The sequence below is a fragment of the Helianthus annuus genome, chromosome 9, assembly GCF_002127325.2.
Source record: "Helianthus annuus cultivar XRQ/B chromosome 9, HanXRQr2.0-SUNRISE, whole genome shotgun sequence".
In the NCBI taxonomy this organism is placed as follows: domain Eukaryota; kingdom Viridiplantae; phylum Streptophyta; class Magnoliopsida; order Asterales; family Asteraceae; genus Helianthus; species Helianthus annuus.
This window is the reverse complement of record NC_035441.2, coordinates 126,700,872-126,726,392: the sequence shown is the minus strand read 5'-3', so window position 1 is coordinate 126,726,392 and position 25,521 is coordinate 126,700,872. Positions and strand designations below refer to the sequence as shown.

The 25,521-nt window shown below is 37.2% G+C and overlaps 2 protein-coding genes across 4 annotated transcripts; both read left to right on the top strand.

Moving 5' to 3' along the window:
- Window positions 1–555: 555 nt before the first annotated feature.
- On the top strand, window positions 556–4,359 carry LOC110878566 (ankyrin repeat-containing protein ITN1). Its single transcript, XM_022126904.2, has 7 exons — window positions 556–668; window positions 759–811; window positions 881–1,022; window positions 1,898–2,395; window positions 2,503–2,628; window positions 2,857–3,482; window positions 3,583–4,359. The coding sequence occupies exons 2-7, from the start codon at window positions 803–805 to the stop codon at window positions 4,276–4,278; spliced, it is 2,097 nt and encodes a 698-aa protein (XP_021982596.1). The 5' UTR covers window positions 556–668; window positions 759–802; the 3' UTR covers window positions 4,279–4,359.
- A 12,903-nt stretch (window positions 4,360–17,262) lies between these two features.
- On the top strand, window positions 17,263–23,706 carry LOC110878567. 3 transcript variants are annotated; one of them, XM_022126906.2, is made up of 7 exons: window positions 17,263–17,336; window positions 17,437–17,487; window positions 17,571–17,682; window positions 21,105–21,608; window positions 21,723–21,854; window positions 21,972–22,591; window positions 22,697–23,706. In XM_022126906.2, exons 2-7 carry the CDS (start codon window positions 17,479–17,481, stop codon window positions 23,405–23,407), a joined length of 2,088 nt encoding a protein of 695 aa, XP_021982598.1. In that variant the 5' UTR covers window positions 17,263–17,336; window positions 17,437–17,478; the 3' UTR covers window positions 23,408–23,706. The 3 variants fall into 3 exon arrangements, with proteins under 3 accessions (XP_021982598.1, XP_021982600.1, XP_035833463.1); XM_022126908.2 differs by having other exon boundaries at window positions 17,423–17,487; XM_035977570.1 differs by lacking the exon at window positions 17,263–17,336 and having other exon boundaries at window positions 17,351–17,487.
- The last annotated feature ends 1,815 nt before the right edge of the window (window positions 23,707–25,521 follow it).

The following is a 25,521-nucleotide window of genomic DNA, read 5'->3' as shown; positions in this document are numbered from 1 at the left end:
GAAAAGAAATGTTTGAAAAAAAGAAAATTAAAAAGTTTTTGCCTTAGAGGAAAAACGTTTACACAAAAAAAAAAAAAAAGATTAAAAGGCTTTTGTTTATGAAGATGAAATTAACAACTGAACTGTATAAGAAAAAAAAAAGAAGAAATGCAGTTGAAGGAAACCATTTAAAAAGTCAGATTTGAACTTACGTGAAATTCTTGCAGACCACATGTCTTAGCCATTTGATCCAAATACTTGTTTATATCTTTGCTTTCAAAACATATATAAACAAACAATGTCGGTGGCTTTTGATTTAGCAGCCACCGACCAAAATTAAGAGGCTAAAATTACAATATTGTAAAAGTACGGAGGAGAGGAGACAAAGCCGAAGAGGTTTCTTGTCTTAAAAATTAGTAATATCATCCAGATCCGCTGGTTTTAATAAAAAAACATTTCATTTCTGTAGAATTAATTAAAATAAAAACAGGAATAAGAAAAAATAAATGTTATTCAATATTATATGTTAAAAATAATAAAAATATATTAAATGACGCGTAAAGATATTTAAAAGTAAAGTTTTGTAGTTGACCAAAACAAAATTCCTTTGTTAACCATAGATCCATGTTCAGATTCAGACAATCAAATCTGAAGACTTTTTTCAGTTTTTCTCTCCAGTTATCGCTGAGGTACACTCTCTCACTCATACACTTCTTAGTTCTTACTCATGATGTCAAAAAAAATAAGTTTCTGATCATTAATGGTGTGACTGACTGCAGATAATCAAACTTGAACGCTTTTTAATAATTCATATAACTAACTAATGGCTGAGGTATTTTCAGACCCTCTCTGTTCTGTTAATCAAATTTGAATATCATTAACTTAGGGTATGGCTGTGCAGAGCAAACAACCAGGTGTGCAGTTAACCTCAATCGATGAGGAAAAGCCCGTGGACCAGCCGCAGAAAGACCAAATCATCGTTCCGGTTACTGCACCCCAAAGACCTCCACAACCGATTCTACCTCTTCGAACTCTACTTGACGGTAATCCTTTGAGCTATTTATTTAATATGAAATATGGATCTGGGTGGCTGAAGTCTAGTATAAGTTAAAAGATGCTTTATGACTCACTGGTTCACAAAACATATTTAAACATATTTTATGATCAAGAAATACACTTGTGTGATTTAACAATGGTTAAAATAACTTTAAAATCCTCCCATTTGTTGTGTGAAACCGGTATTCACCATGTCGATCCGCACCGCTCCCATGGGTGCCTCTATTTGTTGAGTTTGTTGCTCATAGGATTAGGAACAATCAGTTGTGGTATGCACATATAATGTATATATGTGTGGGCGCTCAGGGGGCAAAAGTAAAAGTGCACTAATTTTAACGTTATTTTACTAATTTTGTGAAAATAACGTTAAAAGAGGGGGATGGTTAATCATGCATCATGTGGTGGCATTGATAGCCGAAAGACAAGGGAGTACGTGCACTAATTGGCCTTTGTCTTAATTGTTGAGTGTTATGTGCCTAATGTCCAAGGCTTTATGCAAAACTACTATCGGGCCGGGGGTCTCACTAGAAGCAGCATCTCTATTCCTACGGGGTAGAGGTAAGGCTGTCTACATCTTATCCTCCTCAAACACTACCTTAGCTTTGCTATTGGTGGGATTTACTGAGTATGATTATGATGAATATGGGGACAAAAATCAGCATTATTAACTGTATTTGACTATTTGTTAGATTCTTTAACGGTTAAACAACTATCAAGCTTCCTTTTGGGACTATTTTAATAAACTTTATACTGCATTCCATTGTTTGGAAGGTGCTTCAATAATTTCTTATATTAGTTATGATGTTAAGAGATTGAGACAACCAAATTATTATACTAACTTTGGTTTGGAACTGCTTTAAAGGCAACAGAGAACGTTACATCGATGTCGGAATCCCCCTTTATGAAGCATCAATTAAAGGGGACTGGAAAACAGCTAAAGTCATTCTTGATAATAATCCAGACTTGATACGGTGTAGCATCACAGAAAATTGTGAAACAGCACTGCACATTGCAGCCTCGGCTGATAAATCAAAACGGATGCAAGACTTTGTGAATAATCTGGTGCAGATAATGACAAAGCAAGACTTGGAACTTCAAAACAGCACTTCCAACACTGCCCTCTGTTTAGCAGCTGCAGCTGGAAATGTTGAAATGGTTAAAATTTTGGTCAATAAGAACCGTGCCTTGCTCAATATTGCTGGTAGTCAACAAATGATGCCGCTCTATATGGCTGCCTTATTTGGACAACATGCAACGGTGGAATATCTTTATAATGAATCCAAGGGGTTGCGTGATGATGGCTGGAATCCGCAGAACCGTGGTTGGCTACTTCAAAAATGCGTTGAAGCCAATCTGTTCGGTAAACATTCTAGCATATTGTAGTAAAAAAATCCTTATTTTTTGGCATTGTTACTTGGAAAAAAAAATTCCACCCAAAAAGTATTTTTTTTTTCTTGTTCTTTTCAGATATCGCGCTAAAGATAGTGACAGACCGTTCAGAACTTGCTAGTGATGCAACTGTCCTTGGAATTTTGGCTAGAAAGCCGGATGCATTTTCTGGAGAGACATCAAATATATTGAAGAAAATTTTGGGTAAGAATCTTTACTTCATAATGCTATTATACATAATTAAAATCGAAATAAAATTTCACTTTTGGTTATAGAGATCCTAACCTACTAATATCCAGCTTCATCTATCATTTATATGTAACTTTCTTCATCGAATGGGTTCCTGGGAACCCATGGAACCATGCTAAATCCGCCCCTGTATGTAAGCATTATCTTTCAATAGTTTCACTTCTTTTCTATTGTTTCGTGTAGCTTTTGCACGCCGTTCAAAACCACGGCCACCAAAAAAGGATGGGGAAGCATTAAAATTACTAAGAATTATTTGGAAAAATATTGCAAAAAAGCCGAAGAAGGAGATTGATGACATATTAAGGGGGCAGGCTGATCCACCTAAAAAAGACGACAGGCTACCTTATAATAAGGAAGATCAAAAGTTGCATCTACTAAAACTCATTTCTGAACATATGGTGAAAATGCCTGTCCAAATTCAAAAATTAACTGCAGGGCCTTCTGCGAGTGTCACTAGAGTGCCATCCATGGGAAATGCAAGGAAAACGTACTCTTCTCGTATACTATTTATTGCTGCAGAAATGGGCAATACTGAATTTATAGTTGAGCTCATCCGTGTATATCCCGATTTAATATGGAAGGTCAATGACAATAATCAAAGTATATTTCACATTGCTGTCAAACATCGCCATGAGGGTATCTACAACTTATTGTATGAGATAGGCTCAATGAAGGATCTGATTACTCCTCTAAGAGATGAAAATGACAATAATATGTTGCATTTAGTTGGGAAAAGCGCCAAACAAAAGCGGCTTCAAGATGTATCCGGAGTTGCTTTACAGATGCAACGGGAACTATTGTGGTTCAAGGTACACTTTTCATTCTTTATTTTCGTTTTTTTACTTCGTTATTTCACATGTATGTTATTATAACCCAATAGACGATAATTTACAATCTAATTTGTTGTAGGAGGTGGAGGAGATGATCCCACCTTCTTATAGGGAACGGAGGAACAAAGACGGTTTAACACCTCATGAGTTATTCACTAAAGAACACAAAGATCTACTCGCACAAGGTGAGAAGTGGATGAAAGAAACGTCTAGTCAATGTATGGTGGTTGCTGCCCTTATTGCAACCATAGTATTTGCTGCAGCGTTTACTGTTCCTGGCGGATACAATCAAAGTAGTGGTATCCCTATATTTCATTCCGAAGTAACCTTTATGGTCTTTGTGGTGGCTGACGCTATTTCTCTATTCGCATCCGCAGCTTCGATTCTTATGTTTTTATCTATCCTAACTTCTCGTTATGCTGAACGTGATTTCTTGCAATCGTTGCCTCAAAAGTTAATGTTGGGTCTAGCAACTCTTTTCCTCTCTATAACAACCATGACCATCGCCTTTAGTGTCAGCTTTTTCGTACTTTACAAGAACGGTTTGGTATGGATGCCAATCGTTATCAGCTTGTTTGCCGTGATGCCTGTCGTCTTATTTGCTTGGCTGCAATATCCTCTCTTAGGAGATGTTGGCCGATCAACATATGGTTCTAGGTACTTATTTAGACCCAAGAAACGCATGCTTTACTATGAAAACCGAAGGTCCATCATAATGCGCTTCTTTTCAAGATGCTCATCTGTAACTTTTGGTTTATTCAAAGCCCGGAAATAGATTAGGACTTGTATCCAAAATCTGTAAAAAGCGGTATCCGTGTATGGATGATTTTGAATATACTTATTTATTTGCTTATTATATTATACATATACATATACATATACATATCTATACTATACTATATAATAAAAGAAACCAATAAAGCCATCTATTTTTTAGTTTTCTCATCTCTATCTTCTACTTAATTATAATTAATATTAATTAAAAGATAATTATAAAATAAAATTTAATTTAATTTTAAACAATTCGGATAGGAGATAATATAGTCTTTTGAAATATTTATTAGATTTCAAAATTATTTATCTTCAATTAACAAAAACGTACACTAAATTAGGGGTGTGCAATAACCGAACCGTTAACCGAAAATCGACAAAACCGAACCGAAATTAACCGAAACCGAATTAACCGAAAGTCGGTTAACGGATATTTTTTTTACGATCGGTTAACCGAAATTAACCGAACTGAATATAATTTTAAACAATTCGTATAGGAGATAATAGTCTTTTGAAATATTTATTCGATTTCAAAATTATTTTTCTTGAAATTAACAAAAACGTACACTAAAAATAGGGGTGTGCAATAACCGAACCGTTAACCGAAACCGAACCGAATACCAACAAAACCGAACCGAAATTAACCGAAACCGAATTAACCGAAAGTCGGTTAATGGATAGTTTTTTACCATCGGTTAACCGAAATTAACTGAACCGAATCATTTATTTTTTTATATATTTCTAGCTTTTATACCTTTATTTCATGTATTTCATGTATTAGACTTTCATTTCATGTAATAATACTTCTATTTCATTTTTATTATTTGGTAAATAAAATTACATTTATTTAACCCGTGTATTATACGGGGTTCTAACCTAGTATACATATATTAAAAACACAACGTAATGAATAGTGTTTTATTATTATAAAGTAAAATATAGTTTTTTAAATACTTTTATTATTCTACTATTATAACAATAATTATTTTCTTACTTTTTAAATTAAATACATTTTCATATTTTTCTTAACTTTAACCAACTTTAATTTAATTATTTTTTTTATTACGGGTTGGGATAAGCTTGGTGTCAACCGGTATCGAAAATACCGATACGGTCCTGTCCGGTATCTGTACATGAAGGTAAAAACCGGCACCAGCCTGGTACAGAAAACGCCAAAAGTGAGTACCGAATGGATATTGAAAATCTTTTAGTTTGGGAAATTCGGTACTGCTACGCGGTACCATTTGCTTATCCCTGATCACGGGTAACGTACGAACAACGGTATCGTACAACTTTTTTTGTTGATTTTCTTTAACTTTTTATGATTTTTTTCCCAATGGTAGGGATGGGCTCGATGCCAACCGATACCGAATCGGTATTGGTACCGAAAATACCGGTTACGGTACCAGTATATGAAGGTAAAAAACAGTAGCGCACCGGTACCAAGAACGCCAAAAGTCGGTACCGAATTGGTACTTAAGATCTTTTTGTTCGGGAAAATCGGTACCGGTACCCAATACCATTGCTCATCTCTGACCACGGGTTTCATACGAACAACATCGTTACCATACAACTTTTTTGTTGATTTTCTTTCGGTTATCTTTTAGTGTTTTTTTCTACGTTTTCTTTTTATTCTTGTCAATGGTTCCGTTCGCAACGCACTCGTAGTGATTTCAAAACACATATTAAATAAAAAATAAAGTTCGCCGCAACGCAGCGAATTTATTTAAACCTAGTTAAGTAAAAATTTTAAATTAGTTTTTTTTTTTGAACAACAAATTTTAAATTTTTTTTGAACAACAAATTTGAATCACTGGAGTATCATCGTGCCACCAGTGAAACCACCCGATTATATCCATCTCCACTAGGCATAATGCCTATACATCAATTCAGGAGGAAACGCAATAAATATTAGAAAAAACCCCTCTTGTGGGAATCGAACTCAGGACCTATTGGTCCAAAAAATTTTAAGTTAATGATACAACTAATTGAGTTAGTTATGTCGCAACCCCCGTCCCCCTATACAAAGACAGGAACGGGCGGCCGCGGCCAGCTTCGGTGGTATCTTGTTATTGTTTAATTTGGCAGCGGAATTTTCATCAGGACCGTAGTTAGGAAATATTTAATCAGAGTAAAATACCACACTTTTCATAACATTAAACACATGGGATAAAACCCAAGTTTGCAGTACGCACATTTTCATAGGAATAAATCCTATTTTTATTTAATAAAAACATCTATTTTATTTTAGGTAACTTTATTGCCACTTTTCCAAGCCTTCAGTGCTGTCCAACTGGCTTCTATTTGGCTTTCACATTTTTGTTACCTGAAACGCGTTTCAAAAATATTTTGTCAGTGGGAAATACTGGTGAGTGAATCCCAGTTTAATCCAGTTTAAATAAAAACCATTGTACATTATTGAGGGCGATCTTGCAATTACATTTGTTTCCAAGTCATACTAATTACCACCCATGGTACTGTCAAACCCGACTTGTTGAAATGTTACTCCTTGACCAGGTGGTAACAAATTTTGTATACAAAACCCCAACATACCGACGATAATTGTATTCTTATAAATACTCAATAACTGTTTAATATATAATTAATTAAGTGAGGTTTTGTAAAATCAATTTACAAAAAGGAGATTACTCACATTGTTGTCTTAGATTATCCTTTAGGGTTTCCTGGTGACAATCTATAATTTACAAAAATGCACACGTGTTAGTATAATAACCCATTTTAACATTAGCAATACCCTCCCCGAGACGGCATTCCAACGACTACGTCGGGTAGAACCACGACAGCCGTTACGGAACCCTAGATCAATCGGGCAGAGTATCTAATACGTCTCCAGGAGTTATGATACTTACAACGGAGCAGAACCTCGCTATTTAGGGTGGGTATTACACCCATTTATAATGCCTACACTTCAGTTTTGAGATTGAGAAAAGAAATCTGAACGAATTCGACTGAAGGCCCGATGCCTCCTTATATAGGGGCTGATCTTGAGTTTCTCGCGGCCCGCGTAAATGTAGGCGAAGGCCTACGCGGCCCGCGTCAACGCTGGTCAACAGCATAGCTGATCCGGGTCAGCATATAGGTTCAACAGGTGTTGGGCCACGTGGCGGCCCAGGGTTTCGCCAGATTTCACCTTGTCGCGGCCCACGTAAGCCGTAGCTATGGGCTATGTGGCCCGCGACAAAACCAAATTTGATTTTTAATTATTTTTAGTAATATTAAAGGTATTTGGGGTCCGTTTTCGCGTATGGGGTGTTTTTAGGGACATATTGAGATATTTTAAATATTTTTAGGGTATCGGAAAATATTACGAGGGTGTCGGTTTTCTTTAGGGTTGTTATATCCTCCCCACCTTGTTTTAGAGCTCGTCCTCGAGACCTACTGGAACAGGTGTGGATATTTCCTTTGCATTTCTGATTCAAGCTCCCATGTGTATTCTGGTCCTCTTTTGGAGTCCCACTTCACTTTGACCAGAACTAATCTCTTGTGCTTGAGGTTCTTGACTTTCCTGTCTTCAATCTGTAGAGGCCTTTCTACAAACTTGAGTTGTTCATTTACCTCTATATCCTTAAGAGGTACTACAAATGATTCATCGGCAAAGCATTTCTTGAGATTAGATACGTCAAATACATCATGTATTCCTGTCATTTCCTCTGTCAGTTGTAGCTGATAAGCTATAGTTCCTATTCTTCTAATAATCTCAAAAGGTCCAACATACCTGGGACTTAGCTTCCCTCTTTTGATGAATCTTACTACTCCTTTCCAGGGAGAGACTTTTAACAATACTTTATCTCCTACTTGAAATTCCAACGGTTTACGTCGGTTATCAGCATAGTTCTTCTGTCGATCACGTGCTGCTTTCAGTTGTTCCTTGACTTGAATGATCTTGTCGGTTGTTTCCTGCACTATCTCAGGTCCAGATAGTTGCTTTTTCACAATTTCTGCCCAACAGACAGGGGTTCTGCACTTTCGTCCATAAAGTGCTTCGAATGGTGCAGCATTGATACTTGTGTGATAACTGTTATTATAAGAAAATTCGATTAATGGTAAGTGATCGTCCCAATTACCTCCGAAATCAATTACACGGGCTCTAAGCATGTCCTCCATTGTCTGAATTGTCCTTTCTCTTTGACCGTCCGTTTGAGGATGATAAGCGGTGCTTAGATTTTACTTAGTTCCCATTGCTTTTTGGAAACTTGACAAAAATGAGAGGTAAAACGGCTATCCCTATCAGAAACAATTGATAAAGGAATTCCATGTAATGAAACAATTTCATTTACATACAATTTGGCTAATTGTTCCATACTGAAAGTTTCCTTCATTGGTAGGAAATAAGCTGATTTAGTTAGCCTGTCTACAATCACCCAGATTGTATCATTACCTTTTCTTGTTTTGGGTAATTTGGTAACAAAATCCATTGTTATCAATTCCCATTTCCTAACTGGCATTTCTAGCTGCTGCAACAAACCTGAGGGTTTCTGATGTTCAGCTTTAACTTGCGAACAGGTTAAACACTTAGAAACGTAAGCTGCTATATCCTTTTTCATTCATATCCACCAGAAATTCTTTCTTAAATCTTGATACATCTTATCTCTTCCTGGATGCATCGTATACTTAGACTTATGGGCTTCTTCTAATATACGATGGTGTAGGTTTCCTAATTTAGGTATCCACATTCTCTTTTCATGGAATCTCCAAATTCCATCTGTTACTTGTTCTAATTCCTTAATCATTCCTTTTAATTTTTTAGTATCTTCCATGATTACTGATTCTTGTGCTATTCTAATCTGATCATCTAAATCTACTTGTAGATTTAATTTAAGAGAACGTACCTTTTTTGGCTTTTCGTGATACTTTCGGCTTAAAGTATCTGCCACTACATTTGCTTTTCCTTCATGATATTGGATATCACAATCATAGTCACTAAGCATTTCCATCCAGCGTCTTTGTCTCATATTTAACTCTTTTTGCCCAAAAACATACCTTAAACTCTTACGATCTGTAAAAATGGTAAACTTACTACCATAAAGGTAATTTCTCCAAATCTTAAGGGAAAAAATTATGTCTCCTAATTCCAAATCATGGGTTGAATAATTTTCTTCATGATTCTTAAGTTGTCTAGATGCATAAGCTATAACCTTCTGACGTTGCATTAATACACATCCGTAACCTAACTTAGAAGCGTCACAATAGACTATAAAGTCTTTAGTTCCTTCTGGTAACGCTAATATGGGTGCATGGGTTAGTCTTTACTTAAGAATTCTAAACGTTTCTTCCTGTTTTGGTCCCCATTCAAACTTAACAGATTTACAGGTTAACTTAGTTAAGGGAATGGCTATTCTAGAAAAATCTCGAATAAATCTTCTATAATAACCAGCCAATCCTAAGAAACTTCTAATCCCGGTTGGTGACTCAGGGGTTTTCCATTTGGTAATTGCCTCGATTTTTATGGGATCCACATGAATTCCTTCATGATTGACTAGATGTCCAAGAAACTGTACCTGTTCTAACCAAAATTCGCACTTTGAAAACTTAGCGTAAAGCTTTTCCTTTTTTAATAAACTTAGAAGTGCGTGCAAATGCTTTGCATGATCCTCTTTACTTTTAGAATAAATGAGAATATCATCAATAAAAACAATTATGAATTTATCCAAATATGGCTTACATATTCGGTTCTTCATGTCCATAAATGCAGCTGGGGCATTGGTTAAACCAATTGGCATTACAGTAAATTCATAATGACAATACCTTGTTCTGACCGCAGTTTTAGGAATGTCCTCTTCATGTACCTTTAATTGATGATATCCCGATCTTAAATCGATTTTAGAGAAAAATCGAGCTCCTTGAAGTTGATCAAACAGATCATCAATCGTTGGTAATGGGTACCGATTCTTAATTGTGACCTTGTTTAATTCACGGTAGTCAATGCACATACGCATTGATCCGTCCTTCTTTTTGACGAACAGTATCGGTGCTCCCCATGGCGATGAGCTTGGCTGTATGAATCCTTCCGCCAATAATTCATCTAACTGTTTCTTCAGTTCCTGCATTTCGGCGGGTGCCAAACGGTAAGGTGCTTTGGCAATCGGTGTTGTTCCTGGTAGCAGATGGATTCTAAATTCAACTTCCCTGTCAGGCGGTAACCCTGGCAATTCTTCTGGAAATACATCTGAAAATTGAGACACTACTGGAATGTCTTTTAGCTCTTTTCCTTTAGTGTTAGTGATTATAGAAATCAAATACACTATAGATCCTTTTCTTATACAACTTGCAGTTTTCATCACAGAAATGAATTTTGTGAATCTAGATGGCTTATCTCCTTTAATTGTGATCTTTTTACCCCTTCGTGAATTTACTTGAATTGACTTATGATCACATAAAATACTGGCTTTATTGGCTATTAACCAATCCATTCCTAATACAATGTCAAATCCTGCCAGATTCATTGGGTAAAGGTTTGCAATAAATTTTTGATTTAGAATTTCTATTCTTGCCCCCTGCAAGATTTCAAGAATCCTAACGGTTTCTCCATTTGCTGTCTCTACTAGACATTCTTGTGGGAGTTTAGTTAATGATTGATTTAAAAGTTTGCAAAACGAAGTATTAATAAAACTTTGGTTTGCACCAGAGTCAAATAATACTTTAGCAAAAACATCATTAACTAAAAAAATACCGGTTATCACGTCCGGAATCATCTTGGCTTCATCTGCAGTCAGAACAAATGCTCTAGCATTTTTAGTGTTCTTGTTGTTAGCAGCTGGAGCCAATTTTGGGCAGTTTGACTTGATATGACTTTTTTCTCCATAGTTGAAGCACAGTCCATTACTAGATTTCCTCTTACAATCTTCTTCCTTGTGTCCTGGTACCTTGCAGAAATTGCAATGAGGGAAGCATTTTCCCGAATGCTTCTTCTTGTAGATCCTGCAGTAGGGTGCAGAGATAGAACCTAAGTTCCTTCGGTTGGAATTCCCAGAATGGAATTCTTGAGTAAGCCTTTGGGTTAGGTTTCTCCTCTGGTCTTCTTCTCTAGTACGGATTAACTCATCTATCAAGGTATTTGCTAGTTCTACCGCTTCTTCTATAGTTTGAGGTCTAGCTGCCTTGACTACATGCCTAATCTCTCCAATTAATCCCCAGATATAACGGGAGATTAATACTGGTTCGGGTGATGCAAGGGTTGGTACTATTCTAGCATATTCAAAGAATGTGGTAGTATAGCCCTTACTATCTACCCCGGTCATCCTAAGGTTCAGAAATTTATTCGCTATCTGTTCCTTTTCATTGGGAGGGCGGAATTTCCTTTCTACCATATTTTTAAATTCCTCCAATTTCATGTTGTACACCCTATCACTTCCTCTTGAATGGAGGATAGTATTCCACCATTCTAAGGCTGAGTTTTTAAACAGATTGGAGGCAAACATTATCTTATCTTCTTCAGCGCACTTGCTTATTTTTAAAACAACCTCAGTCTTTTCTATCCAGCGTAGAGCTGCAATGGGTCCTTCACTGCCCGAGAATTCTATTAGTTTGCAGGACCATAATTCTTTGTAAGAACAACCATAAGGCATGGTTCTTCTTCTTTTGGGAATGGGCACTTGAAGTACGGGTCCATTGTTCACGTTGTGTTCTGGTTCAATTGGTCGCTTACTGCTATGCTTACTTCTATTATCCGCTTCTTTAACAGTTTGAATAATAAAGGGCATTGCATCTATGATTCCTTGTGCCACTATGTGTTGGATAGCACTATTATCCACTTGGTTTCCATTGTTATTGTTGCTCGGATTCTCATTATTCGGGTTATTGTCATTCTGGATATTATCGTTCTGGTTTTCCTGATTCACTTCGTTATCCTTCTGAATTTTAAACATTTACCACATATTAATATCGCAAAATAATATTTAATACAACCAAATCACACAACACACAGGTGGATCAAAAACGTCGAGCATTGCGACTTTTACTCTTTCTTATAGTAGGCATCTATTACACACCAGTACTGAAATTTAAAGTTACAATACCGACTGAAATTTAAAGTTACACTACTAGTAATAGGCATCCGTAGTTTTTTCTCAAACACACATATTATATATTATTTTATTATAACCTTCTCCACCATTACTTCTACGGATATGGATTCATCCAGAAATCCATATTGCGCTCGTCGTACTTCCAGACGAGTCGCTCTCCCACCTGTCTCATCCTTTCACTACTTTCTAAAATTTCCTCGCCAAATGTCCTAAGCTCTTGTACGTTTTCTGCACTCATTGGGGGTGCAGGTTCTAGGACCGAGTTCGGAATCTGGGGTGCGGGATCCTGGTACGGAGGTATAGGGGCCTGGTATGGGTAAGGATTTTCTAGAATCTCTCTAATGTATGCATCGTTATCGTAATAGGTATCTAGAGGGTCCAAACCTGGGTAGGCTCCTAGATTGGGCATGGGCAAATCTTCGTGTATCGGGTAGCGTTGCACATAGTCCCTAACGTCATCCCACCAGGGTTCATAATTTGGGTCTAAGGGATTTGCTGCTGGTACCCTAGGTATCTCCTCCGGGTTGAAATCATGCATTTCCACTTGATTTTCAGGATTTTCTATTTCCATGGGTTGGTTAGGGAACAGGGGTAGGGGTTGAGGTGCTAACATTTGCTCCAGGTTAGGGTCAGCTGCAGTGGTTGCTAAGATATGGAAATTGGCTAGGCTTCTATTAAGCATGTCTTGGGTATGGGCATCGGTTTCTCTCTTAGCTGCTGCTAACACTCTTTGTTCTTGCAACTTTTTCATACGTTTTCTACGCTCGTGTGCTCCCTTACTGAACCATCCCCTCTTTTTCTGAGGAAATGGCGCTTCAGATTAAGCCTTAAACACGAATATTCCTTCTTCCGTATCAGCAGAGTACCCCGAGAGGGCAGGCTTAGAAGAGGCACCTTCGCTTCTAGGCGAACCAGACAATTGACGGTACGCTTCAGATGGTCCTTGGTCGCTCATACTGTAAACTAACAAATAGTCAGATAACACATAACAAGAAAATACAATTATGCCCGTATTTTCGTAATTTATTTCCTAACACTTTGAATTTTGGTGTCAGCAGAACACTTCTGTGGCTGAATCAGTGGCTTAGCTCTGATACCACCTTTTGTCGCAACCCCCGTCCCCCTATACAAAGACAGGAACGGGCGGCTGCGGCCAGCTTTGGTGGTATCTTGTTATTGTCTAATTTGGCAGCGGAATTTTCATCAGGACCGTAGTTAGGAAATATTTAATCAGAGTAAAATACCACACTTTTCATAACATTAAACACATGGGATAAAACCCAAGTTTGCAGTACACACATTTTCATAGGAATAAATCTTATTTTTATTTAATAAAAACATCTATTTTATTTTAGGTAACTTTATGGCCACTTTTCCAAGCCTTCAGTGCTGTCCAGCTGGTATCTATTTGGCTTTCACATTTTGTTACCTGAAACGCGTTTTAAAAACATTTTGTCAGTGGGAAATACTGGTGAGTGAATCCCAGTTTAATCCAGTTTAAATAAAAACCATTGTATAGTATTGAGGGCGATCTCGCAATTACATTTGTTTCCAAGTCATACTAATTACCACCCACGGTACTGTCAAACCCGACTTGTGGAAATGTTATTCCTTGACCAGGTGGTAACAAATTTTGTATACAAAACCCCAACATACCGACGATAATTGTATCCTTACAAATACTCAATAACTGTTTAATATATAATTAATTAAGTGAGGTTTTGTAAAAACAATTTACAAAAAGGAGATTACTCACATGCTGTCTTAGATTATCCTTTAGGGTTTCCTGGTGACAATCTATAATTTACACAAATGCACACGTGTTAGTATAATAACCCATTTTAACATTAGCAATACCCTCCCCGAGACGGCATTCCAACGACTACGTCAGGCAGAACCATGACTTCCGTTACGGAACCCTAGATCAGTCGGGCAAAGTATATAATACGTCTCCAGGGGTTATGATACTTACAACGGAGTAGAACCTCGCTATTTAGGGGGTATTATACCCGTGTATAATGCCTACACTTCAGTTTTGAGATTCAGAAAGAAATCTGAACGAATTTGACTGAAGGCCCGATGCCTCCTTATATAGGGGCTGATCTTGAGTTTCTCGCGGCCCGCGTAAATGTAGGCGAAGGCCTACGCGGCCCGCGTCAACGCTGGTCAACAGCGTAGCTGATCCGGGTCAGCATATAGGTTCAACAGGTGTTGGGCCACATGGCGGCCCAGGGTTTCGCCAGATTTCACATTTTCGCGTATGGGGTGTTTTTAGGGACATATTGAGATATTTTAAATATTTTTAGGTGTCCGAAAATATTACGAGGGTGTCGGTTTTCTTTAGGGTTGTTATAAGTAAAGTCCGTTATTAAATACAAAATAATTACGAGTTTAAAAACAAAAAATATGTCGAAAAGTGAATTTATACCATCTACATCGAAATGTGGATTTATACGGAAATGTACATAAAAATAAGCACGTTAGAAAAATAAATGTTCTTTTTTAATTTACGTCAAATCATAGACCAACTGAATACGTACATACAAATAAGAATGAAAACGCATTATATCTGGCCTACTACGTTTCCCAAAAAAAACTTCTACGTGAATTTATACCGTTTTCGTCGAAATGTGAATTTATACTAACACGTAAATATTACATTTGGCCTAAGTACGTTTCCCAAAAAAACATTTACGTGAATTTACTACTTTTGTCGTTGAAATGTTAATTTATACTAACACAACCACGCGAGAAAATAATGTTTCTTAAACTAAAAATGAAAAAAAAAAGGGTGATTAAAGTTAAAACATTAGAAACTCGGGGGGGGGGGGGGGGGGGGATTAAAGTTTAAATAAAAACCTTCATGCATAATACTTAACATACCTTCAGCTTAACATATATTAAGTCGTAAGGATACACTCGGGGGATCAAACTGACATTTTATAACGTTCATAGGAAGTTAAAGGAGGGGAAAATGATATTTTCTAAACTTAAGATGCATAAAGGGGTAAAAATGATATTAGTATACATGGGCTAAAAGTATGATTTAACAAAGAATGAGTTTGTATTGTCAGAAACATAATATGCATACATGGGCTAAAAGTGAGGTTTAACTAGGGCTGTTCAAATTGCTCGGCGCTCGACGCTCGTTCGATGCTCGCTCGAAAAATGCTCGAAATTTGCTCGTTCGATTCAGCTTGATTAAAAAAATGCTCGGTTCGGATCGGCTCGGTTTGTAAACAAATCGAGCACGAGCAAAGGCCCGCTTAGTTCGGTTCGGCTCGGTTGGCTCGATTTATCTTTTAATATATATATATATATACATATATATTTGTGTTTGTGTATGTATCATATTTAATGAAATGACTAGAAACCAACATTAATAATGTTTGGTCCAAGATCCAAATAGAGCTCATTTAAGTAATTAGAATTGATATCCAATACCAATAGTCCATTATCCAATACTTAAATGTCCATTTGAGTAATTGAGTCAAAATTTCAAATACTAAATATGAAACGTCGATCAATACTCAAGTCTCAACCCGCCATTTGATTCAGAAGTGCAAGACCCTAATCAAACCCCCATTGGCCATCGTTATTCGATTTCTCTGTCGCCACTCCCCAAGACGCCAACGCGCAAGGGTTTAGCTTCAACCGATCCATTCAATTTCAAAATTCCGATAGAACAAGGGTATGTTTCAACCGGTCGGTGATTTATCTTCCCGCTTAGTTAATCTCGATAGAACTAGTTGAGTGTTTTTGTATTCCTTGTTATTTGTTAAATTTTTACTTGTGTTCTATTGGACGAAACATCAGGAACGAAAACTGCACTTTATTCTAATAACTAGCACTCCCATCGTCACTTTCCTTGTTTATTCTGCAACGCTCGATACTTGCTCGACGTTCGTTCGAAAGATGCTCGGATCGAAAGACGCTCGCTCGACTTTGGCTCGGTTGAAAAAACGCTCGGTTCGGTTCGGATCGGTTTGTAAACGAACCGAGCACGAGCAAAGGTCTGATCGGTTCGGTTCGGCTCGTGAACAACCCTAGGTTTAACAACGAATGGGGTTAATATGGTTGGAGTAGGGCTGTTCATGAGCCGAGTCGAGCTAGGGCAAGCTCGGGCTCGGCTCGTTTATAAACCGAGTTGGCTCGGCTCGGCTCGGATTTGAAACCGAGCTGAAAATCTAAGCTCGAGCTCGGCTTGGTTTTAAACTGAGCTGGCTCGGTTCGCTTGGTTTTAAACCGAGCTAGCTCGGTTCGCTTGGTTTGGCTCGATTTTAAAATTAAAAATTAATACATAGCTTCAAAATTTAGTATTCTAAAATACTATTCAATACTTCAAAAAAATATATTCAAAATAAGTTCAACCTAATACATTACAAGCCAAAATCACGTTCAACAACGCAAAATAAGTTATATATTTCAAGTAAATACAATATTTGTTTATTAGCACGTTAATCAACCTTTAAATATGTCATAGATATCAAACTACAAGCCTAAATACATGTAAAAAATAATCACTTTTTTGTAATATATTACATGGATATAAAAATAAAATATATTATAAGTAAAATAATTCGAGCTAAGCCGAGCCGAGCTACCAAGCGAGCCAAACCTAGCCAATTTGGCTCGTCACGAGCCAAGCTGAGCTAGGCTCACTTTCTAACCGAGCTGAGTCGGCTCGGCTCACTTTCAAACCGAGCTATACCGAGCGAGCTTTTTCCGAGCTAAATCCGAGCCACGAGCTTTTTGGACAGCCCTAGGTTGGAGGGGCCAAAAGTGTGATTTAATCAAAGAATAGGGGTTAGTATGGTCGGTGGCAAGAATTGTACTTTAAGATATAGATAATAAGAAGAAGAAAATATAATGAGTGTGTGAATAACTACTAGGAACTAGGAAGATATTTAAAAGTAAAGGGTTGACGTTGACCTAAACAAAAAGTTCCTTTATTAACCATGGATCGGATCCATGTTAGACAATCAAATCTGAAGTCTTTTTTCCTCGTCATCAATTGGTGAGTCCTCACTCTCTGTTACTCTTAGTACCTCATGTTGTCAAAATGCACCCGTTAAACTTGAAGGTTATTTTCATTCATATCAGTGGTGTGACTGCAGATAATCAAACTTGAAGGTTATTTTCGTTTATATAACTAACTAATGGCTGAGGTATTTTCAGACCCATCATCAAACCCTCTCTCTCTCTGTTACTAGAACTTTGATTAATATTCATTAATGGCCTGGGTGTGCAGAAGAAACAAGTACCAGCTGCGCCATTAGTCTCAATCAGTGAGGATAAGGGCGATGTCATCATTCCGTTTGGTTCACTTACTCCCCTACATCCTCTTCCAGATCTACTTGACGGTAAGTTATTTTACCTACTTACTCCTTTAAACCATACCTGCTATTATTAGTTTATGAGTTTGAAAATAGTTTTGTGTTTGATCACTTTAATTTAATCTTCATTTACATCCCATTCTGTATATTTTAAAAAATGGTTGTGAGGGGAGTTAAAAAGTGGTCGTGAGGGGAGGAACATTCCATTATATATATTTTAAAAAGTGGTTGTAAAGGGAGGAATAAGAAAATGTTACTATCCGTCTATATATTTAAGGACACTATTCACCCTGATTAATTTTTTAAGGGTGTACATATTCACACACTCATTTGCCTATTTACACACAGCACACCCATTAGGACACATATATATGCCCGTTTAGGCCTATAAGAAGAGGCGTATAGCCTTTTTCAGTTTCCAAGAGAATCATACCATGTCCTGTACACTTATAGACCTATACACTGCGTATAGGAAAAAAAAAGAGCATTTTACCCCTAGTTTGAGGGCTATACGTAGCCCAAACCAGGGTTAGAATGGTTTTTTCCCTCATATACGCCTCGTATAGGCCTATACGGGGCGTATATAAAGATTTTTTTAGCATTTCTATACAATATTTATCGTTTTAGCAAAGTTATATAATAAGTACTTTTTATAAAAAAATAAAAATAAAATAAAAACATTGTTAACTATCGTATAGTACAGTATAAGTCTCGTATAGGTCCCGTATTGGCCTCATATGGGCCTATGGGTGTAGTATCGTATCATATAGTGTAGTATAAGTTTCGTATAGGCCTATAGGTGTAGTATAGTATCATATCTTATCGTATAGTATAGTATAGTATAGTATAATATCGTATCGTATAGGTGTAGTACAGGTCCCGTATATTTCTATAGGTGTATTATAGTATAGTATACTATAGCATCGTATCGTATAGTTGTAGTATAGGCCTATAGGTGTAGTATAGGTCCCGTATAGGACTACAGGTGTAGTTTAGGTCCCGTATAGGCCTATACAAGACCTATAGGGGATCTATACGGACTTACACGACACTCTATGATACGATACTATACTAAAAAATACGAGACGATACTATACTATACTATATAATATGATACGATACGATACAATACGATAGGATACTATAGGATACGATACAACTCTCGTATACGCCTATAGGTGTAGTATTGTATAGCATCGTATTGTTTAAGTGTAGTATAGTTCTCACATAGGCCTATCTATAGGTGTAGTTTAGGTCCCGTATAGAACCTATACTACATCTATACAATACAATACAATACGATACGATACTACACCTTGGGACTTTCCTACACCTAAAAGCCAATATGAGGCCTATAAAAGCCTATACGAGACGTACTACACTATATGATACGATACGATACGATACTACATCTATAGGCCTTTACGAGACTTATACGATACGATATTACACATATAGGCCTATACAGGACCTAGTTGTTAAAAGCCATCGCCTCTTGCGTCTAGGCCCATTTTTCAGGTGAGGCAAGGCAGTTGCGCCTTGAGTCGAAGAAATTGCGCTTTAATTCTCCAGGTGATGGTTCAGGTGCACATTCCTGCGAGATTCCTAGATTCCGGAGAGTTTCCGGCCAAATTTTCTAAATTCCGGCAAGATTCTTGCCAGATCCGTACTTTTATCCAAGGAAAACTACTTTTCTACACTAATATACTAGTATTTTAGAACCTTTGGTACTAAATAAATGATATAAAGTGTTATATAATAGATTTTGTTCATTCTATTTAAAGAATAGTATTCTTTTTCTAATACATAATATATTTTTAATTTTTTTTCATTACGCGCTTTATTTTTCTCAGGTCCTTGCTTTTTTTGCGCTTTGCACATAGGCCCCAGGCGAGGCCTATGTGCCTTGTGCGCCTAGCGCCTTTAATAACTATGATAGAGGATCTATACTACACTATACTATACGATACGATAGGATAAGATACTATACTACACCTATAGCCCTATACGAGACCTAAACTACATTATACAATACGATACTACATCCATAGGCCTATACGATACTTATACGAGACATATACGATACGATACTTAACAATTTTTTTAAAAGTACTTATTATAAAACTTAACTATATGGGAAAGCAGGGGTTTTTTCTTTTTTATAAAACTTCGGTGGTGTAGTATCGTATCGTATCATATAGTGTAGTATAAGTTTCGTATAGGCCTATAGGTGTAGTATAGTATCATACCTTATCGTATACTATAGTATAATATCGTATAGGTGTAGTACAGGTCCCGTATATTTCTATAGGTGTATTACAGTATAGTATACTATAGCATCGTATCGTATAGTTGTAGTATAGGCCTATAGGTGTAGTATAGGTTCCGTATAGGACTACATGTGTAGTTTAAGTCCCGTATAGGCCTATACAAGACCTATAGGGGATCTATACGAGACTTACACGACACTCCATGATACGATACGATACTATACTATAAATTACGAGATGATACTATACTATACTATATAATATGATACGATACAATACAATACGATAGGATATGATACAACTCCCGTATAGGCCTATAGGTGTAGTATAGTATAGCATCGTATTGTTTAGGTGTAGTATAGTTCTCACAAAGGCCTATCTATAGGTGTAGTTTAGGTCCAGTATAGAACCTATATTACATCTATACAATGCATTATGATACGATGCTACACCTTGGGACTTATACTATACCTAAAAGCCTATATGAGGCCTATAAGAGCCTATACGAGACGTACTACACTATATGATACGATACGATATGATACTACATCTATAGGCCTTTACGAGACTTATACGATACGATATTACACATATAGGCCTATATAGGACCTATACTACACTATACGATACGATAGGATAAGATACTATACTACACCTATAGGCCTATACGAGACGTATACTACATTATACAATACGATACTACATCCATAGGCCTATACGATACTTATACGAGACATATACGATACGATACTTAACAATGTTTTATTAAAAGTACTTATTATAAAACTTAATATATGGGAAAGCAGGGGTTTTTTCTTTTTTATAAAACTTCGGTGGTGTTTGGGATTCCTTTTCAATAAGGACTTATTAGCTTATATAAGTGATAAGTGAGAAGTTAGAAATTCTAACTTCTCAAAAATAACTTCTCAACGCACAAAACCTTCATAAATAAGTTAATCCAAACACTACAAAAACAACTTATTAACTTTTATAAGTCATAAGTTACTCCAAAATAAGCTAACCCAAACACCCCCTTCATACTATATTCTATTGTTTGGAAAGTGCTACATATGTGTATTAGTTTTCATTCTAAGAGAACAATACAAGCAAATTATTGTGTGCAAATATGCATGGATGAAATGAAAATAATATTGAATTCGGCTTGGAGCTACTTTTAAGGGAGAAGAGAAGATTACATCAATGTTGCTATCCCCCTCTACGAAGCATCAATAAAAGGCGATTGGAAAGCTGCAAAAGCCATTATTGATAAAAACCCAGAGTTGCCGTTGCTGCGGTGTAGCATCACTGAAAATTGTGAGACCCCACTTCACATTGCAGCATCCGCTGATAAATCAAAGAGGATGCAAGAATTTGTGAAAAATCTGGTGGGGATGATGGAAACAAAAGATTTAGAACTTCAAAATAAAAGTTTCAACACCGCACTGTGTTTAGCGGCTGCAGCTGGAAATGTTGAAATGGTTAAGATTTTGGTAAAAAAGAATCGTGCTTTGCTCATAATTCCTGGTAGTTCAAATATGATGCCACTCTATATGGCTACCTTATTTGGAGACCATGCCACAGTGGAATATCTTTACAGTCAATCTAATAAATTGGGTGATGATGGCTGGACTCGTGAGAATCGTGCTTGGCTGCTTCAGAAGTGTGTTGAAGCCAATTTGTTCGGTAAACATTCTCATATGTTGTAGTAGAAAAGGATCTGTATATTTTCTTTTCTTTTTTTCGCTTTTGTTGCTTGGCTAAGTAACACACACAAAATTAATTTTCGTGTATTCTCAGATATCGCACTACAGATTGTGCAAGATATTCCAGAACTTGCTAGTAGTGGGAATGTACTTGGAGTTTTGGCTAAAAAGCCTGAGGCATTTTCTAGAACAACATCAAATGTATTTAAGAAATCATTCAACTGGGGTAAGAATCTTCAGTGCCATATTTATGGGTCAATTTTGATCCCAACCCCATGTATCATTTATTGCTCATAAGCATTGTCTTTCATTAATTTGGCTCATTTTATATTGTTTCTTGCAGTCTTTGCTCGCCCTTCAAAGCCAGTTCCACCTAAAAAGGATGGTGAAGCATTGCAATTACTAAGGACCATTTGGAAAAATGTTGTAAAATTACCGAAGAAGGAAATTGATGACATATTAAGAGGGCAACCCGATCCAGTTAAAAAAGATGACAGGCTACCTTATAACAAGGAAGATCAAAAGTTGCATCTGCTAAAACTCATTTCCGAAAAACTTGACAAAATTTCAGTTGAAATCCAAAAGCCAACACTACCTTCTTCTTCGACTGTTACAAAAGAGCCAGCAAAGGCAAAACCAACATACTCTTCACGTGTATTATTTGTTGCTGCAGAAGTGGGTAATACTAAATTTATAGTTGAGCTCATCCGCATGTATCCTGATTTAATTTGGAAGGTCAATGAGAATAACCAAAGTATATTTCACATTGCTGTTAAACATCGTCATGAGGGTATCTATAACTTATTGTATGAGATTGGCTCAATGAAGGATTTGATTACTCCTTTAAAAGATGAACATGAAAACAATATGTTACATTTAGTCGGAAAGAGCGCAAAACAAAAGCGCCTTCAAGATGTATCTGGTGTTGCTTTACAAATGCAACGAGAACTATTATGGTTCCAGGTAATATATATATATATATATATATATATATATATATATTATAATGTAGGAATAATAACCAAAAAAGTTGGTGATAACTAACTAAAATTCTATTTTGTTATATAGGAAGTGGAGGCTATGATCCCATCTTCTTATAGAGAAAGGAAGAACAAAGATGGTCTAACACCACATGAGTTATTCACTAAAGAACACAAAGATCTAGTTGTACAAGGCGAGAAGTGGATGAAAGAAACAGCTAGTCAATGTATGGTGGTTGCTGCCCTTATTGCCACCATAGTATTTGCAGCCGCTTTTACGGTACCAGGTGGATACAGCCAAGGTGGGAGGAACCAAACTGAGGGTATCCCTGTTTTTCATTCTGACCCAACCTTTATGGTTTTTGTGGTTGCTGATGCCATTTCTCTATTTGCATCCGCAGCTTCGATTCTTATGTTTTTATCTATCCTCACATCTCGTTATGCCGAACGTGATTTCTTGCAGTCGTTACCCAAAAAGTTAATGTTGGGTCTATCAACTCTTTTCCTCTCTATAACAACCATGACCATCGCTTTTAGCGTCAGCTTTTTCGTACTTTACAAGAACGGTTTGAGATGGATGCCGATTGTTATTAGCTTGTTTGCGGTGATGCCCATCTTTTTATTTGCGTGGCTGCAATATCCTCTCTTAGGAGATGTTATTCGATCAACATATGGTTCTAGATACCTCTTTAAACCCAAGAAACGAATGCTTTACTATGAAAACCCGGAGCCCAACATAATAATGCGTTTCTTCTCAAGATGGTCATCATCAATTTTCAGGATTTTTAAAGCCCAGTGATAGATTGGGATTTTGATGTGGACTTTCGTGCCATGTCATCAGCCACCGTATCTATCTTGCATTGTTACACGTTTCATTAAATTGCATTTGTTACACGTTTCTTAATTCCTAGTCACAGGGTAGTTGTTGATTTAGTGGTTCTGTATATTTCCTTCAATCATGGAAGAAAGTGGGGCATGTCCCATGGTTTCCACGTAGCATGCATGCACGTTTCCTTTTCCTTGTAACCCTATTTAGGGACTTTTCCATTTTAATGAATGCGTCAGAAAATTATCACAGAAAACAATTCCCTTCTAAAACTCTTTTTTCTCTATTGGGTTCAGGCCACATTAGATTTGTATCCAAGATACGTAAAACTGGAATCTCTATAATGCATTACAATTGATTTTGTAGTTGAGTGTACTTGATTTCAGATTTGAATTAGTACGGATTTTGATGTTAAATATAACTTACTCATTCATCCACTTTGCTACCATAGAAATCCAAAATGGTATAATATTAAAAGACAAAAAAAATGAAAAAGGTACTAGATCTATCGATAAATATCAATTGAAGTTTATCATACTATTTCTTTCAATTCCTTTGCACGAGATTCACGTTCGTTGATGATTTAAATTAAATCATTTAGGTTCCGTTTGTTTTTGCTTAAAATGTTTGTAAAGAGCTTATGTCTGCGGGCGGGCAGACATAAGCTCTTGAAGACTGTTTGTTTAAAAAAAAAAAGATCTTTCAAATAGCTTTTAATAGCTTAAAAAATAAGCTATGTATGATAGCTTCACAAATGAGATCAGATCTTCACACAAACCACCCACCCTTCTTCTTCTTCTTCTCCCCTGCCACAACCTCCCCGCCACCACCTCCACCTGCCACCACCTCCTACCTCTCAGCCGCCACCTCCACCACCACCATCGTCAAAACCCACCACCACCAAACCCATCAATTTTAGGGAGACCGTAGATAGAGAGAGAGAGAGAGATCTGTGAGAGAGAGAGAGAGAGATCGTAGAGAGAGAGACCTGTGAGAGAGAGAGAGAGATCTGAGAGAGAGAGAGAGACCTGTAAGAGAGAGAGACCTGTGAGAGAGAGAGAGACCCGTGAGAGAGAGAGACCGTAGAGAGAGAGAGAGAGAGGCCGTAGAGAGAGAGAGAGAGAGGCGGTGGTGTGATGGCGGAGGTGGTGCGGTGGTGGTGGCGGAGATGGTGAGGTGGTGGTGGTGGTTGTAGAGAGAGAGAGAGTTCTGTGAGAGAGAGACCGTAGAGAGAGAGAGAGGCGGTGGTGTGATCAGTGGCGGACCCAGGATTTTTTTTCAATGGGGTCCATTATTTTCGGTGTTCAAAATTTTCATAACAAAATGTTAAAATTTTCGGGTCAGTCCTCGTTCGGGTCGGGTCAAAGCGAGGTTTGAACTACATTTAAAAAAAAGAGAAAAAACTGGCTTATACAAGAATTGAACCCATGACCTCTTATTGGAAAAGAAGGGGATTTAGTGATTTACCACCACACCAGCTTTCCTTTTATTTCTATGGTTTCCACCTAATTGTATTTATGGGGCCCTTATACAATTTTAAATACCGAATCTACTAATTTTTTTAAAAACATTGGGGTCCGTGGACCCCGACTCACTCAATGTGGGTCCGCCCTTGGGTGTGATGGCGGTGGTGTGATGGCGGAGGTGGTGCGGTGGTGGTGGTGGCAGAGGTGGTGCGGTGGTGGTGGTGGTTGTAGAGAGAGAAATTGTAAAGAGAGAGAGAGAGAGCAGAGAGAGAACTCTTGGGTGTGTGTTGTGTTGTGTTGTGTGTTGTGTGTGTGAAGTTGGTTTTGAAGGAAAAAAACAAACCCTCTTCTCCTTGCAGACTGCAGACATTTGGGCCACATCTTCTCTTGCAGATGCTTGCAGATGTGGTCCGCAGACTACAGATATTTTACATCTGAAAAAACAAACAGCACCTTAATGCACTCACTTTCCTTTTTTCTAATTTGTAAGGCTCAATCTATTTGACACTTAGGAATCTATTTTAACACCCAATATTTTTTATATGAGTTAGGGTATACGGTGTGGAGCGGCAAAGGGAAGTGGCAAAGTGGTTTGCCGCGCGGCAACACCGCCGCCAACCC

What these genes read in the sequence shown, in the direction of transcription:
- LOC110878566 (XM_022126904.2), top strand. An exon ending in CGTTGAAGCCAATCTGTTCG is followed by an intron (nt 2,396 to 2,502) that starts GTAAACATTCTA and finishes TGTTCTTTTCAG; the next exon opens with ATATCGCGCTAAAGATAGTG. An exon ending in TATATTGAAGAAAATTTTGG is followed by an intron (nt 2,629 to 2,856) that starts GTAAGAATCTTT and finishes TGTTTCGTGTAG; the next exon opens with CTTTTGCACGCCGTTCAAAA.
- LOC110878567 (XM_022126906.2), top strand. An exon ending in TGTTGAAGCCAATTTGTTCG is followed by an intron (nt 21,609 to 21,722) that starts GTAAACATTCTC and finishes GTGTATTCTCAG; the next exon opens with ATATCGCACTACAGATTGTG. An exon ending in TAAGAAATCATTCAACTGGG is followed by an intron (nt 21,855 to 21,971) that starts GTAAGAATCTTC and finishes TGTTTCTTGCAG; the next exon opens with TCTTTGCTCGCCCTTCAAAG.